Source organism: Coptis chinensis, chromosome 6 (assembly GCF_015680905.1).
Source record: "Coptis chinensis isolate HL-2020 chromosome 6, ASM1568090v1, whole genome shotgun sequence".
Lineage (NCBI taxonomy): Eukaryota > Viridiplantae > Streptophyta > Magnoliopsida > Ranunculales > Ranunculaceae > Coptis > Coptis chinensis.
This window is the reverse complement of record NC_141461.1, coordinates 97,606,712-97,625,172: the sequence shown is the minus strand read 5'-3', so window position 1 is coordinate 97,625,172 and position 18,461 is coordinate 97,606,712. Positions and strand designations below refer to the sequence as shown.

At 38.5% G+C, this 18,461-nt stretch overlaps 1 protein-coding gene across 1 annotated transcript; it reads left to right on the top strand.

The window, feature by feature from the left end:
* The first annotated feature begins 16,720 nt into the window (after window positions 1–16,720).
* On the top strand, window positions 16,721–17,500 carry LOC147495912 (uncharacterized). The gene has a single exon (XM_086568491.1). The coding sequence runs from the start codon at window positions 16,721–16,723 to the stop codon at window positions 17,498–17,500; it is 780 nt and encodes a 259-aa protein (XP_086424617.1).
* Window positions 17,501–18,461: the final 961 nt, after the last annotated feature.

The window sequence follows — 18,461 nt, the reverse complement described above, 5'->3', positions numbered from 1 at the left end:
CAAAAGATATCAAGGGCAACCAGATGGTCCATGATATGGGTACAGAGTGTTTTAAAGAAGTGGTTGATGCTAGTTCTCAGAGTAGTTTGTGTTCAGGGTTCGCGGTACGTGGCTGTCCCATTACAGCCACCTCAGCTTCAATGATGTCATGGAATTGTCGCTGATTGGGAACTCCCCTGCGAACGATTCAGAATCTAAAGGACCTCATCCGCAACATGAAGCGATGTGATTTATTTATCGAAACTAAAGCTACATATAGTAGTATTAGACTATTAGTAAGAAAATAAAGTTTGGTGGAGTCTTCTGTTCTCGGGTTGGTCTCGAGGAGGCTTAATTAGCTATCCCATGGAAAGATGGAGGATCCTAGAAATCATGGGTGCAACAGCAAACCATATTACAGTGTAAACTAACTAACTTCTTTTCTCGACACCTCTTGGTTCTTTCGCTTATGGGGAGCCTTGTGCTCACTTGAGACACAAAGTGTGGGCTGAATCCACGCGATTTTGCTCCCCCATCCCCCCAAAGCCCTTGGTTGGTCTTTGGAGACTTTAATGCTATTACTAATTTAGATGAGAAGCTTGGTGGACCTTGGCTTCAAATCAGTATTAGCTAAAGCATGATTGAGTTCAATAGGTTTATTAATGATCTTGCTCTTGTGGACCTAGCTTGGCTTCAAAGGTCCCAAATTCACCTGGAATAATAATAGGAAGATTCATGATAATATTCTTGAAAGACTTGATCGTGCTTTAGCTAATACTAATTGGTTAACTATGTTCCCTTCTGTAACTATAAATAATTTAGTCAATGCCACCTCTGATCACCTATCCATGTTTATTAATTTTAACTCTAATCAAGAATCTATTGTTAGACCTTTTCGCTTATAACATGTGTCCAAGGATCCTTCCTATAAGCCTATTATTGATAAAGCTTATGTGCTGTTAGACATAAGTTGCCCGATTGAATGTGGTTCACAGATTGAAAAAGACCGAACTTGATTTGAAAGTTTGGAACAAGGACGCCTTTTGGGAATGTGTTTTCTAACATTAAAACTACCTTAAGCTTTTTAGACAGTGGTTCTCGTGCACCCTACACCTGATCTTGCTAAGGCAACTACTTTAAAAGTCAAACTTCGGTGGTATGAAAAAGAGGAAAACCTCTAGAAACGTAAGTCTACTATTCATTTTATTAAAGAAGATGGTAGAAACACCAAATTTTTTTTTTCTTGTCCACTATTTACGTAAGAAGGAAGAACAACATTGATAAGCTAGATTAAAAAATAACCAGGGGTGGACCTCTCCTGGGAGGAAGGATGGGGGTTTCTATAAATGCATACTTTGATGAGTTGTTTACTTCTGATGAACCTGAGGATAATGAGGAAATTCTCAACCTTTTGAACCTTGTATCACTAGTAGAGAGAATTATCTCACACTCATTTCCCTCCTCCGAGGATATTTGGAAGGTGGTTAAGAAGATGGGAGTTTTAAAAGCCCCGGACCCGATGGCTTCCGGGGGTGTTCTATCATAACCGGTTGGGATGTAGGGGACCTAGTATATATAGTTTTGTGAAAAACTTCTTCATATATGGCTCTTTACATCCTAGCATGAATGAGACTTTTATTGCTCTTATCCCTAATATCTCAAATCCCGTCACATGTCTAAATTTAGACCTATTAGCCTTTGTAACTTCAGCCACAAGATTATTTCCAAAATTTTTGGCTAATAGGCTAAAAGCAACATATCAACAAGATTGTGTCTCCGTTCCAAGGTACTTTTATAAAGGGCAGAAGCATTGGGGATAATATTGGTCTTGCTTATGAAATCTTTCATCATATGAAGCATATGAAAACCAAGGCCGGTTTTATTGCTCTCAAGATGGACATGGCAAAAGCTTACGATAGGGTTGAATGGTCTTTCATTGACAAGATTTTTGGCAAACTGGGTTTTAGTCAGAATTGGAGAACTTTGATTTCCCAATGTCTCTCCACTGTCTCCTTCAGAGTTCTTCTCAATGGCTCACCTTTGGAGCAATTGTTTCCTAAAAGAGGCCTTAATTAGACAAGGGGATCCTTTATCCCCATACTTGTTTATTCTAGTGTCTGAAGGCCTCTCAAGGATGATTGCAAAGGCTGAGGCTAGGGATGAGATACATGGCATTAAGATTAGAAGGAACTCTCTCTCTCTCTATTTCACATCTTCTTTATGCTGATGACCTTATCCTCTTTGCTAAAGCTAGCTTAGAAGAGAGTGGTAAGCTCAAGCACTTCTTGGATGCATACTGCAATATCTCTGGACATGAAGTAAATTTGGACAAGTCCAAATTTTGTTTTGCAAAGAGGAATGTTCACCACAAGCATCGATGATTCCCCCAAAAGGTTCGAAAAATGAAACTTTTTGACCCTAAAGACAAATACTGGGTGTCCCTATCATGATTACAAAAAAGAAATCGAGACCTTTTGATTACTTGGTGGACAAGATTCATGGGAAGATTAGAGGATGGAGAGCAAAGGTTCTCATCCCCAAGCAGAATAGCCACTCTCATCCAAGCAAATGCCCAAGCTACCCATATTTATGCTATGTCTACTTACTTATTACCTATCTCTACTTGTAATAAGTTGGACAAAGCATGTAGAGACTTTGGTGGCATGACATAACCGGACCGCAAAAAGCTTCCACACCATTGATGAGGAAAACTATGCAAACCTAAGAAGTGGGGGAGGTCTAGGCTTCAAAAAGCTAGAGACATGAATATGCATGGAAATGTTATCCAAATTGGCATGGAAATCTACACATGATCAAACCTCTATCCGGACTAGATCCTTTAAAAGCTATATATGGCAATAATCGGATAGATTTCAAGGAGCAACCCCACCTCTCTTCTTATTTCGAAAGGGGGTTCACAAAGCCTATGTTAATATGGCTGAACACCTGATCTGGGGTATTGGCTATGGGGAAAACATTAGTGCCCTATATCAACCTTGGCTTCTACTCAATAAAAAACCAATCTTGCTTTTGGATCATGTTCCTTTCTCCACTGAGTTGGACAATTTGAAGGTATCTAACCTCATGCTTGAGGATAGATCAGGATGGAACACCAATCTTGTGGAAACCTTGTTCCCTCTAGAGATTAGCTATCTCATCCTCCGCAGTCCATTATCGACCTTCCGTGATGGACAAGATAATGTCTGTTGGAATCCAACAAAAGATGGCAAGTTCAGTGTTAAATCTGCATACAATATACTTCATGTTGACAAATGGAGTATACATCCTTCTTCTTTTAATACTGTAACTATGTAAGATTAGTGCTCACACCCAATTGTTTCTCTGGAAGCTTTACATGGGTGCCTTGTCTACTGGAGATGTTCTAAAACAAAGAACAAATATAGGGGATTTCCTATGCCCTCTCTGATTTGAAAAGGAGGAAACCCCCTTACACTTATTCTTTAAATGCAATTGGATGAGAGGAAATTGGTTAGCATCAAACCTTGGTATAAGAACTGATGATAACATGTTGTTTGGAGTTCGGGAGTGGGTTGATGAGTTTTTGTAGGGAAGCAATAGCCAAGATCAAGGGCTAGTAGAAAAATGCATCCTAGCTTGCCTTATCTTGCAAGGGGTTTGGGAGCTCATAAATGACATTATATTTAATGGGAAACTTGCAGATAGAAATTGCCTTCTATGGAGGACTAATGTGCTCTGGAACAGTTGCTTGAAAGCCTATGCTACTGAACCTGGGGAAGTGGGTTCCAAGCTGACTCACAAAGCATAACACAACCTTTTAACTCTCTTTCCATGTTTCCCATTATCTATAATGAATGTGTTGTAATTCATTTCGATGCTGCTTTTCATAGGGACAAAGGTTTAACTAGAGCAGGAGTGATGGCATGGGATAGTATCGGGAATCCAATAGGAGCTAACTTCAGGAGATTCAAAGCGAAGGATCCAGAAGAAGCCGAACTAGTAGCCACGGAGATGGCAGTCAGACTTGCTCAGAGTAAAGGATTTGCTCACATTTTGGTAGAGGGAGATAGTAGGAATGTTATTAAGACTCTACAATCCACTACTGAAGATGTTTTAGTAGAATAGAGAATGCTGCCTATTAGGGACAATATTTTGGTGATAGCTAGGAGTTTTTTTTATCTTGTAATTTTAAATGGATCAGTAAAAACTATAATGCAGAGGCACATGAGCTTGCTCAGTGGGCTCTCCATAAACATTTCAAGGATCCTCTACCACCTGGTATGGTGGATTTGAACATTGTACCTGGTTTTAGTTAAGTAATTTATAATATATGTGTTTTAAAAAAAAAAAAAAAAAAAGAGCAAAAAAATGGGTGTTTTGTTTTGAGGTTGAAATCAAGGGGGTGAAGTGTGCACCCCAAAAACTGACATGCTTAGTTACAATCTTTTGATGGGATTCCCCCATTACTTCAAAATTTTAGGAAGGTTGTTAACGGTGTGTTAAATTTAGAACTAGGGATCTAAGGAGTCACCCAAGACTTGACGTGACTTCTTGGTTTAAAAACTAGTCATTCATATTTGTGGCCATCTTGAGAGTTGAGACAAGATCATGATCAAATACATCAAAGAGGCGTGAGTGTCACGCGGACACGCTTTGGATGTAGTGTGTCCCGCGGTAGCTTGGCTTAACTTGTCCCAAGTAAACCCTGTTATTTGAGTGAGCAGTGCGAGCTAGTGGTGTTTGAGTAAACAGTAATCAGATCACAATTGTACATAGTAAGCGGAAGCAGTAAGTAAGCAGTTCATAAGAAGATAACGGTTCATAAGAAGGCATCAAATAACTTTCATTCGAGTAATCAACAGTACAATTGTGGCAAGCGAAGGCAATAATCTTGGTTGTAGAGGATGCTTGATATTCCCCTACATATTGTTAGAAAAATGGATGTGCAATTGAAAGTTCAAAGTATACTAAACACATGGAACTTGGATTTGCACAAATCCATTAAGAAATGAATGAGTAATTTGTCTCTCAAGTTAACCCACTACTTGAGATGAAATGGTTGAGAAATGAGTGTGAAAAACACTTAGTCCCACATCGAAAAAAAAAAAAAAAAAAAAAAAAAAACCAAAGAGTTGTTGAGTTTATAAGGCCTAATTGAGGCTACTTGGGTTGGGCGCGCCCCAATGGGTACCACTAATTTTCCATGGAGACGAACACAATCAAGCCTCAACAAGCATAGTGTTAGCATCAACAATGTTATTATCAGATTTTATAACTAAAAATCTATATGTTGCACTCACTAGTACAGATCGAAAAGGGTTTTTGTGACTTTTTATAGAATTTTTGTGGATGTCGTCTCTCGAAGCATGACAAATGGTTTTTCACAGGAAAGGGTACATGTGTGGAGTATTATTTGTGACTAGTCTACAAAAATAGTTACATATTACCCGATTTTATGTGACAGTCATTGAAGACCAAGTATTTCTCGGCCTGCCACTTCAAGAGCCCACTAAATAAAACTACTTAGAAACAAAGCCCACGCTTTGGTCTCCCTCCCAAGTTCCGAAACAAGTCCAGGTACATGCACTACAAAAAAAAATGCTCGATCTCCCACGACTCCATTTCACTTGGGTCATTAGGGTTTCCAATAATCGTTGAACTCGATTCCTTAATCAGTGTTCATTAGCTCTTCCAAAGTTAGTTCTCATCGTCTCTCTTTTGATTTTGAACTTACACCATATCAGTCTATTTGTAACGGATTTACATCTGTTACAATAAATATTAGTAACGATTATCTTGCGTTGACACAATTTCATGACAAATATTAGTAACAGATTTTAGTAACACCTAATATCTGTTAGAAACTTTACTAACGGTTATAAAGTGTCACTAAAATTAATTTCAGTAACGGATATGTAACTGTCAGAATATATTAGTAATAGTTACCAAAAAAATTTATCCTCCATCAGTAACGGATATAAGTGTCACTATGAGTTTCTTTTGCTAACAATTTTGTATCCGTTACTAATGAATTTTCATCGTATAAAAAAAAAAATGGTTTCTCTTGCCCTTTTATATGTGGGCCACATGTACTGCTACACGTACCTGTTGTACCTGTACTTTTTTTACTCCACAATGTATCACTTGAGTGTTTCCATTGATCTATAACTCTAGCAAACTCTAGCAATTAAATTCTTACATTCATCCACACAACGAAACATAATGAAAAACAATAAAATGTTGTAAACGCCCACACCAACCAAGTAAAATAGTAAACTTTAGTAATCAAAATATTTCACTGATCCATAGTAAAACGTAATAAAAAAAACCAACAAAATGCTCTAGCTTAGGCTCATGTGCCAACCAAGTACAACTTATATTTTCACAAGATCTTGACAACCACAAACTTGGGTTCCAAAAATTCTAGTCATTAAAAGAAAACATCGTTGTATAAATTCATATCGCATGAAAGTGAAAAAAAATCAATGAGCAGGGATCCTGTTTAGCCCATCTATTGTTGTTCTTGATATCCAATATAGTTTCTAGCATGAATTCAATCTGCATGGAGTCAAGGACTGCCAAATAAGTCCAACCAAAAGGCATGCTAAACAGATATGTAGGGTTTATAAGAAGAAATGTGCGTACTCTTTTATATTGTCGATATTTGGCTGGTCATCTGGCATACTTGGAGAAGAGAACATCAGATCATTTACTTTGTTTTGAACACTGAATATAAAATCTTTCATAGCGGAGAGGTCGTCTTCTTAATTTCATCCCACAACCTATTCAAGTAAAAGTAGTATACGTATACATAAGTAGATTAGACAAAATGAGCTCAGTTCTTAACTTCTCATTCAGAAATAAAAACATGCTAACACAAAATTGTGACAACATCTTCATGTGCATTAATAACTCTTAGTAACCACACTGCATTGCTACTTGTAACCTTATCACCATTGCATATTGTTCGTACTAAAAAAAATTCATTTTTTGAGTTATAAGCAATTTTTCTTTCAAGAGCAGGGGAATTTCAATTGATTTTGCTTAGGATTTCTATGCGTTCACACCTACTCGACCTCTCTTAGATGACAATATCCCTTTAAATCTAGCAAGGTATGAGTTTTCATATGATTTTTTAGGAAATTCATAATTATCTTATAATAATTAGTTAAATTCTCAAAGGGTCTTCTATTTTGGATGAGTGAACTTAATTGTTGTTGTTTTTCTAATGTATGCAACGCATTATACATCCCTAATATAAATAAATGGACAAGATCAATATATTGTATCCATTCAACTACGTACTTGCTTCTACAACTGAAGTTTTAGTTGCTTTACTCTTGAGGAAAGGATTTATATGTTTATGGAATTCTTGTTCCCCTATTTTGTTTTTTTAGTTGCCTTTTGCATTTCATGAGTTTGAATGTCATGCTAACTTTTGTTCATGTCTTTCTCTTCTCTTTTATTTTCTTCTTAAATGTTTTTATTAGTACTATACAAAGCATTTATCTGTTGTAAGTGTGTAAGTTTTTGGATTGTATTTTGGTCGTGGATCTCAATCAATTTAGCTTATGACAATCGTATGCAAGTCTTTAGAAACTAAATATTTGATGGTTGAGTCTCTTCTTTATTTTATTTTTCTATATATATTGCACATAAGTTAGCTGATCGTCTCGGTAGCGGATATATTATGTCCTATGAATCTCAGGCATCCTAACTATGCTAATCACTAAACTCCAAAACCCTTAGAACAGTTGATTGACCTTAACTACCTACTTGTCGGAAGTGCAGGTATAATTGAACATGTGTTGGTGTGTCCATAATCTGAAATAGATAATCGTAATTCTCTTAGTCGATCTTCATTGTGGTTTGCCTAATAGAACAATAAGTGTAAACAAAAGCAAACATGTGTCTATCATTGATTACAATATTTGTTTTCTCTAAGAGTTCTTCTTAGAACATTTTTTTTTTTTGCATGCATGCAAGTAGGGATATTTTATTACTTATAAAAAGAATGTTACATTGAGAGAAGGAATACAGCTAAAGAGAGACTAAGTTAATGCATCTAGCCTAGCTAAACCGGTAATAAGGCCTATATGGGTTTTCGATGGCCTTGATGTAACTCGGTCTGGTCGAGCTCCAAAGAGTCTCGTCCTGGATCAGAGAAGATCCTCTCTTTGCAACAGCATCGGCGCCAAAGTTGGCCTCCCGGAAGGTATGGGACAGGCGCCAGTGCACAAGCTTTTGTGTTGCTCTAACCCAACGAGCTTTAAGAAACCATGTCATGTTGCCTCCACTAAACGCCTTAATCGCTGTGGTTGAATCGCTCTCAATCCATAAGTGTAACCATCCCTTGCCAATTACTACTTCCGCTGCTAAGACAATTGCAAAACACTCCGTGTCAAAATTGGTGGTAACCCCCAGACCGTAGGCTTGAACGCCTAGTACTTGGGCCTCATGGTTTCGAAAGACAATGCCCGCGCCACCAATCCCTGGATTCCCGATGGAGGAGCCATCGGTGTTCACTTTCATAGTACCCAATTCTTGGAGGAATCCAACTTACCTCTTGTATGCGGCTTGGACGCGGTCTCCCCTTAATTTTGAAGGCATGCATCACGGCTAAGTCATCTGGAATGTTGAACATGTAACCTGAAGCTACATTACCCGAAGCCGAAACTCCCTTTATGACTTCATTTTTGATGTGCGACTTGCTTAGCTTCCTGTCCTCGAAGAATATGCGATTCCTCGTCTTCCAAATTTGAGACATCAAGTGGGCAGCTGCAGAATTCCATAATTCTTTCCTGATTGGGATAAGAGTTCGGGGGGCAGCAAGGATACCTTGAAGACTTATGGCTGGCTTTACCTTGTGGACTCCAAATGGCCAAGCCCATAACTCCTTAGCGATAGGGCAATCCCATAGGATATGGCTGGCTGTCTCCTCTTCTTGTTTGCAAAGACGACATCTCGATACCATGTGAATTCCTTTCTTCCTGACCCTATCATCAGTAGGGACAGCCTTGTGAATAAACTTCCAAATGGTACTTGCGGTCTTAGGGTGCAAGTATTTATTCCAGACCATACGGTGCCACCCCACAGCTTGTTCCTTGCTCCTAACGGCCTCAAATGCCTCTTTTTACGTTGAATCGCCATCTTTCAGCGGTTTCCGATTCTAACATCTTCATTTTCTCCCGTAGGTGGCGGTAACAAATTAAGATCAATATCGCCTCTTGCAAAGAATTGCTTCACTTGATCAGGGATAGACCAATCGCCCACAGAAATGATGTCGAATACCTTAGCTTTGAGGTGCTTCCAGTTGATGCCTTGAACCTGATCTACTAGAGAAATTCCAGCCCAATTCTCCTGCCACAGCCTAATTCCCTGTCCCTGACCCACAATCCACCCCAGATGCGGGGACATCTCTCTAAGGGCCCATCTAATACCAGGCCATATTGAGGAACTTTTGAAATAAGAAAGCCATTCTCTTGAAACCATGGTGAATTTAGCCTGGATATACAAGCTCCATTCACTTTTCCCAGTGAAAAAAATCCAAGCAAGTTTCATGAGTAGGGCTAGATTCAGCTTGCAAAGTTTCCTGAGCCCTAGCCCTCCTTCCTTGAGAGGTTTTGTCACGCCCCGGATTTCGACAGAATTCGGAAAAACATTATTTGTCCCCGACTCTTCGATCTCCGAGGTGCGACGCACTCTCCACTTCCAAAAACCCATAAACAGTTTAAATATGCGGATAATTAAAAACCAATAAAATTTTAACTTAAACAAAAGTCCTCTTTATTACAAAAATTTACAAATAAGATTAGGTTACAAATCTCTTTCCAATAACTCTTTATTAAAAATTTCAAATGACAATACAGATAACATTGTCTCAACTGAAAATCTATATCACCTCAAAGGAAAACAAAACCTATCTTGAAATGCAACGCGAACGCAAACCACAAGTAGCAACCACTCTTCTTCAACACTAAACCTGTCAAAACTTATCAACTATGTTCATTGAATGAACACACCCGATAAGCAAACATACAAATCGGGTCAGCATTATAAAATGCTGGTGTGAGTAGCTCTTAAATACAACATATACTTATACAAATATATACACAATCCATACGGCAGTTAGTTCCTCCACCGAGGCGCCTTAACTTTCAACAACTACTACAACATCATTAAGTATAATAATTAAGGCAGGTAGTTCCTCCACCGAGGTGCCTTAACTTCCCACTAACCACACAACAAACTATACGCATCATAAATAAGGCATGTAGTTCCTCCATCGAGGCGCCTTAGGTTCGAACTAAACAAATAACCAACCAAGCATATTACCATAATTATATTATTTAAGGCTTTATTTGCGTGTCCCTAAAATCACGTCGTATCTATGTCTTACCTAGTTTTCCTGGCTACCACAATCGCTACCCAACGCCAAACATGTACATCCACATGCCTCCCCTTACATAATGAACCATTCCGTGCGTAACTACCCTGAGCGAGATGCCGCACACCAGGTAATCCTCACACGGAAGCCAAATCTATGTAAGTACTGCCACTATTCGGCATAAAATATTATACATCATCGCTCTATTTTTCGAGCCAGGAATAATCAAGCCACTATTCGACTACGCCCGGAAGGGCCATTCAAATTTTATCAAACGCCGGAGGGCCAATCACATTACTTTACCGAAGGCCATTCAGATTCATCAAACGCCCGGAAGGGCCACCCCTACACGTAGGCAGATCACATGAGTTGTGGTAGCTAGGTTCTAGGATTTTCGTTACGTAATTTATTCAAGTGTCATACATTAATGACTCATAACAAAATTCTACTATATCACGTGCAGGTCAATTACTTTATTGCACTAAGCCATAATATTTAGAAATATCTCAATTATATCTCATAACCACTTTCATTCTTTCACGTGCCAATATATTATTGCACTAAGCCACAATATATAGAAATATCTCAATAATACCTTATAACCACTTTCATTCTTTCACGTGCCAATATATTATTGCACTACACCACACTCCCGTGGGCAAATATTCACCAATACTATACTACCTCATAGTAGCATCTCACATATATAATAATGGAGCGTTTACACATTTATTTCTCCAAAAACTATTGCATTAATATATATATATCCCAACATATCATATAATGTCACAATTGCTTCAACGTATCGCATATATTTTTATTATAGCGTATTAGGAATATAATGTCTCCTAATATCTCAATATCGTCACGTGTCAAAAATACACAACATCAATGTCAAATCTTTCTTAGATAATGACTAACCAAATTTATACTAGCTTCCACAGCATTTTAACAGTTGATTTGTCCATACAACATACAACATAAAACGTAGCACAATTAGACAGTCCACAGTCCACAATCAAAGCCCAATATATATATACTTTACATACTACTCACGTCAAATCTAAATTAGATAATGACCAACCAAGTTATACAATATCGACAATATTTTATTACTATATTTGTCCATATTCTTAAATGTGTGAAAAAACTGGAAAAGTCAACATTCCACAGTCAACGGTCAAAGTCAATGGTCAACGGTCAACTGTCAAAGTCAACACATCAATGTCAAAGTCAAACTCAACCTATCTTGGTCAAAGTCAACATGTCATGGTCAAAGTCAAAGTCCAAATGTCACGGTCAAAGTCAAACTGTCGTTTCCATGTTCGACAGGTTCAGGGTCATAGCCATGGTTCATGGCTAAGGTCAATGTGCATGGTTCATGGGCTCATGGCTAAGGTCATGGTTCGGACCCAACTGGCCAAGCCCAAAACTTAGAACCCGAAAGTCTAAAAGTTGAAAAACCCAAATAGATCTATTTTAAGTCCTATGGACTGGCCCCAAGCAATATTAAAAAACCGCCTAAACACAACCGAAGTTCGCCCAAAAATTAAACCGAAACCGCCCAATCAAAACAAATAAAACGGGCCCATAGACTAATATTAGAACTGGCCCATACAAAACAACTAAGTTTTCGGCCCCAAAAACTAAAACTGAAATTTCGGCCCAACCACCATTGAAATTTCGGCCTAGCCACTAAAAGAAATCGGCCCAAGACAAAAACCAAAAGGCAAAGCCCAGGCCCAAGCCCAATTCGGTCAACAGTTACTGTTCATCTTCTCTAGCTACCACCACCAGCAGCCACCGAATTTTCCGGCCACCACTCTCCTCTCCATCATATCGATTTTAACCCAAATCCAAAACCAAACAACATTAGTTAAAACAAAAACCCCAAATCATACACTCCAAACCTCACCCAAAACTAGATCTAAAAGATTTTACTGCCGCCATTAATGGCTTCCGCCACCTTTCAACAGTCCCCACACACTCCAACACACCCCCTTCAATCGACAACCAACACAACATTCCAAAACACAACCAAAACAATTCAAACTACAAAAATCGCCCCACCCCAGTATCACAGTAATGGCAGTAACGCCATTAACGACGGCTCAAGCTTTCTCCAAGCTTCCCTGCCCCGACATCTCGCACTACACAACCCAATATACCACAACACTTCAACCCCATCATCCACAATAAAAAAAACGAAAACCAACAATGACAGTTGCATAAACTATTACTGGCGATTTTAAACTGAGCGATTTTACTTGGGCCTCCATCAACAGTTTATATAGTATTGTATCGGCGATTTCTTGGTGCCGCCATTAATGTTTCTTCAGAGCTTGAACAGCTCATCCAAAACCACAGTTCCCAGTTCGACAGTTTAATTACAAATCCGAAATTTAACAAGGTTTAATAAAACAAATGGCACGAAGTCCAATACAACAGTATAATTAACAGTATTAATAGGCCGAAACCTTAGTCGGTATACTCCGATACACGGAAAACCATAAATCCGGTGAAATAGCAAAATAGCTACTCACCTGTATTATCAGCTCCTACGAATTCCTCCGAGTCCGAATCGTCGCGCTCCACCCTCCAGCAATCCAGCTTTCATCTCCGCCTCCATTTTCATTATTTTTATTATCTTAAAAACCCTATTCTCTATAAAAATGTGTTTATATACTTGGGTTCGAAACCCAAGCCCAACACAGACTCGGGCCCAAAAACCAGACCCACATGTCCCGAGTCCAATTCAGCGAATTTTGAAAATAAATAATTACATTAATTAATTAATAAATAGATAAAAACGTATTTTAAAAATATGGGCGTTACAGGTTTGCAAACCATTTTCCATTTAAGAGTAATACCTTTCCTAACTGTGGGATCTCCCGACCAAACAAAATTCCGTATAGCTGCTTCACAGTCTTTGATACACTTTGAGGGCCATTTGTATACGGACATGTTATACACCGGAGACTATTGAGAATTGATTGGGCCACAACCACCCCGCCTGAAAAGAAAGCATTCTTCCCCTTGACCACTTGCTCTTCTCTTCACTTTGTCCACCAAGAGTTACTAACTCGAGTTATTCTACCTTTAAAAGCGGAGCCTGTATTTCTCGTGGAGAGAACCTTCGAGATATCAAAAAGATCCATAACTTTAGCTTTCTTGTCCCTATTCATAGCACCAAGGAACAACTTTCTTTTTGACTGGTTGAAATATTGGCCGGCAGACTGCTCATAGCTGTTAAGCAACTTTTTAAGAAGCCGAAGACCCCGTATGCCTCCATTAGCGAATATGAAAACGTCATCCGTGAACAAAATGTGGGTGGGGCTAGGGCACTTGCCCGCTGCTGCCATATGCTTTATCTTGCCAGAGTGAAATAACACATTCAATGCTCTACTGAGGACATCTTCCGCTATATCAAAGAGGATGGGGGAAAGGGGATCCCCCTGCTTGAGACCTCTACCAATCTCAAAGAAACCACATGGACCACCGTTGATAATAACAGAGATATTGGCACTTTTGAGAAGAGTGGAAATCCAGGAGCACCATTTTCTACATTCATCTGCATTCAATTTTTTTGTTCTTCATTGAGATGCTTAATTATTATTAATACCTATAATGCAAGGAGGAGCTTCTCCCAGTGACTTGAAGGAGGTTATTAGTGACACATACGCATTGTTTTTATTGCTGAGAATGGTATGTGGGATGAGATTATGGATGATGATGGATGTCGTTGACCAAAACTACGCAATATCAAAACCTAATTATCCCTCAATGAGTCAAGGATGCATGAGTAGGATATCATTCCATTTTTAGTTATATTGTGAATAAGGACATGATTGGTGGTTGTAGAGATTGTTAATTACTAATGTTAAGCTAAACTAAACTAAACTAGTGATTGATTATATTAGAGAGAATTCAAGAGATTTGAATCCACCGATACCTTTGATCCGAGATGTTCTGCTTCATGGTTATTCTCACAAGTAGACTACAATTAGGCAATCAAGTGAGTGTTGATGCCCTCTTGGACGAAACATCGTTAACACTTTTTTCTACTTAAGGTTGTTCCTATGTTTATGCTATTAATATCTTTTTTCCTTTTATGTAAGCTCAGGCAGTCATTCAATGTAGGTTTAAATACAGCTATATGCAACGTACTTAGGTCCTATTAACACTTGTATCAACATAGAATTTTTTTTTTCACAAACGATACAATGTACTATGCCCGATTTCACAAAAATAGCAACTGTTAGGTTCCGTCCGGTTAAGTGATGATGTGTCATTGTTTTTCATTTTCGTTTTATTTGTATTTTCCACTAGGCATACCACCTCAAGATTTCTACCACCTCAAAGATTTCCACCTCAAAGATTTTTGACCAACTCGGAATTTTTAACCACCTCAGCTTCGCACCCTCTAAAACACGTGACCTCTAAAACACAAAACCTTCTCCAATTCGAAACAATTTAATCCCCTCAATGTCTATCTGATGAAGAAAACCCTAAATTGAAAATTTGCCCTAAAAAACATGATATTCGTTGGAATTGGTAAAATTGATTAATAACCAAACGAAATTGAAGACTCGGGTGAAGAAGTAACACATTTTCCTTGACCAAGTAAGTTGATTTAACTGATTGTCTGTTTAAAATTAGTTCTTCATTCATTTTATTAACTCAATGCATTCATTTTATCGTCGTTGACTAATTATGTGTTAGAAATACACCATGGGGAGTTCTCAATAATACCCCATTATGCATTATAAAAATGGAAAAATGGAGTATTGTTATGATTTGAAATTGGAATTGTACACATTTTCTCGGGCTTTGTAATGTGGTCAATAGTTTGGGGTACATAAATTATTTTAAAATGTATTATTGCATGCCATGGAAGACTTTAGAGTCGGACTTAGGTTGATTGAGTCCGACAATGATACCAATGCTATGCTTCAGAGGGAAAGACACATGGTGTCATACAACATGTCAGTGGGGTGGAAATTATGTGTTAGATGCTATTGATGAGGATTCAAGAAAATGTTGTTGATGAGGATTCCGAGGAAGATGCTATTGATGAGGATTCTCGTGAAGATAAATTAAAGGAGGGATTCATAAGAGAGTGATAGTGAAGACTCGATATTGCTAGCTTGGATCATATTAGTGATGATGATGTTGATGTGGAACCGATAGAGGTTAGGAAAAAGAGAATTGAATTTAGGAAAAGAGAATTCAGTTAAGACAAATGTAAGAAGAAAGGAGAAAGGTTCAACTGGGGTGATATAGAAGTTGAAGTTGAGGCTAATCTGGAAACCGATGGGAACCAACCAACCGAGCATGATCATATAGAAGCAGATAATGTTGAGGCTAATGCAAAACCGATGGGAACCAACCAACCGAGCTTGGTGTTACTACCGGTTTTATAGAAAATGATAGTGATTATGCTAGTGAATCGATTATGATGACCTATAACCGATGATGAAGAAGGTGGGATTAAAAGAGTTAATTCTAGGTTTCCTAGCTTGCCTCTTGGTTGTGATTTGTTTCAGGTTGAACCTGTTATTGGGATGAAGTTTGGGTCTAAAGAAGAGCTTAAGGAATTGTTGAAAGCTTATGCTGTGACTCATGGGTATGACATAAGGTTCCCTAGGAGTGGTACTAAGTTATTGGAAGCTGTGTGTAAGGGTTGTGATTGGAGATTGTGGGCTACTTGGATGCAGTGTGAAAAAAGTTTTCAAATTAAGAGTTTGAAATCTAAGCATGAATGTTCAAGGTCTGTGAAAATTACAGCTATAAATGCTGCATGGTTAGCTAAGCATTACTTTGACAGGATCACTACAAATCCCAAATGGACACTTAGAGAGTTCCAAAAGCAGGTGATGCACAAGTTTGGTATTGAAGTCACAAAAATGCAGTGCTTAAGGGCAAAGAGAAAAGCAATGGAGGAAGTTGAAGGATCTTTAAAACCCTTTATGGTAAACTCGACTATGGAGTCAAGTGTACAAGTCCAACCCAGAACTACTTGCAAGATAGCTGTGGATGAAGGTAGGTTTAAAGGGTTTTATGTTTGTTTTGCTGCACTTAAAAGAGGGTGGAAGGCGGGGATCATGCGGGCATGTAATAGGGCTTGATGGAGCTTTTGAAAAGCTTTTGTAAAGGGAGCTTCTTACACACATTGTTGGGAGAGATGGGAACAATCAAATGTTCCCAATAGCTTGGGCTGTTGTTAGTGTGGAAAACAAGGAAAATTGGATTTGGTTTTTACAACTGCTGATAGAAGATCTTGGAATTGGTGATGGATCGGGTTGACATTGATCACTGATCAACAGAAGGGACTCATTCAAGCAATTGAATTGTTGTTACCATTGGTTGAGCACGATGTTGTGCCGGCATATCTATGCCAACTTTAGAAAGCTTCATAGTGGAACTCAGTTGAAGAATTTGTTCTGGAGAATGGCCAAGAGTAGGACTCCACAAGAATGGGATATTGTCACTGATGAGTTGAAGAAAGCCTCACCACCTGCATATGATACACTCATGAAGCAAGACCCACAGTATTGGTGTAGGGCCTTTTTTGATTTTAGATCTTCAAGTGATTCAGTGGAAAATAATATGTGTGAAACTTTTAATGGTGTCATACTTGATGCAAGAAGAAAGTCCATCATTGATATGCTAGAAGACATAAGAATCAATCAAGCACTTAGGTGTCAGAAGAAGAGGGAATTAATGGAGAAGTGGAGTGATGATCTTTGTCCCAAAGCTAGAGAGAAACTAGAGAAGAGCAAAGTACATTCAAGGTTTTGGAGAGCACATTATATTGGTGACTCCAAGTATGAGGTGAAGAGTAGTAACACTAGTGCAGTACCTGATTCATGTAAAGGGTTTGTAGTAAATGTGAAGGAGAAGTCATGCTCGTGTAGGGGTGGAACTTGTCGAATACCTTGCTCTCATGCAGTTTCAGCCATATATCACCTTCATGAAAACCCTGATAAGTATGTTGCTCATTGGTTCAAGAAAGAAACAAACTTGAAAATATATGACTTCTACTTGCAGCCATTGAATGGGGAAATGTTATGGCCTAAAACAAATTGTCAGAAGTTCTTACCTCCAACACTAAGAAGAATGCCTGGAAAGCCCAAGAAAGCAAGAAGGAAATAGGTACATGAAGTAGGAGTTGGCTCACAAGTAAGCAGAAAGGGAAGAATCATGTATTGTACACTATGCAAGAAAGCTGGGCATAACAAGAGGACATGTCCAGAGAAGGTAAACTGTTGTTTCTGCATGAATTATTATAAACTGTTGTTATTTTGTTAATGCATCATTGTTTCTGCATGAAGGTAAATTGTTATTTTGTTTCTACATCATTGTTTCAGGTAGACATTGTTGCTGAGGATGGAAATGGGGTTGAGAATGCTGGTGAGGATGGAAATGGAGTTGAGAATGTTGGTGAGGGTGTTGCTGCCAATGTTGGTGAGGGTGTTGCTGCCAATGCTGGTGAGGGTGTTGCTGCCAATGCTGGTGAGGGTGTTGCTGCCAATGCCCATGCTTCAGAGGGTGCCAATTCCAATATTGCTGCTAATGCTACTAGCAATGCCAATGCCAATGCAAGAGGGAGGACTAATAGGAAATCAAAAGGAAAAGAAAAATAACCAATCAAACAACACCCTACCGTAAGTAATTTTTTTGTGTATGATTGTATAAATTCATTTTTGTGTATGTTGTGTTTGATTCATTTTTGTGTATGATTGTATAAATATTTCTTAGGCTCAGAGAGCCCCAATTGATGAAACACACCAAAAAGACAAAATACCACAAGGTTTTGGTGTATTCGTATCCCCTACCAGTGGAGAATCTTATGTCATGGTTAGTTAGTTATTTTGCTAACTTTCAATTGAATTGGTTACCATTTAAGTTTATTTTTAAATTGAATTGGTTATATTCAAACAAATTTCTGAGAGGTGAACCTATTAGTTTGAATGATTATGGTGTACCACCAAAGAAGGATGGATCTACGAAAACTTCAAAGAAAGTGGGAAGCCCAACAAGAACTAAAGCCGCAACAAAGAATTTGGGAGTTGCTACTAGGTCACCGAAAAGTGGGAAGGCAAACAAGAACCGG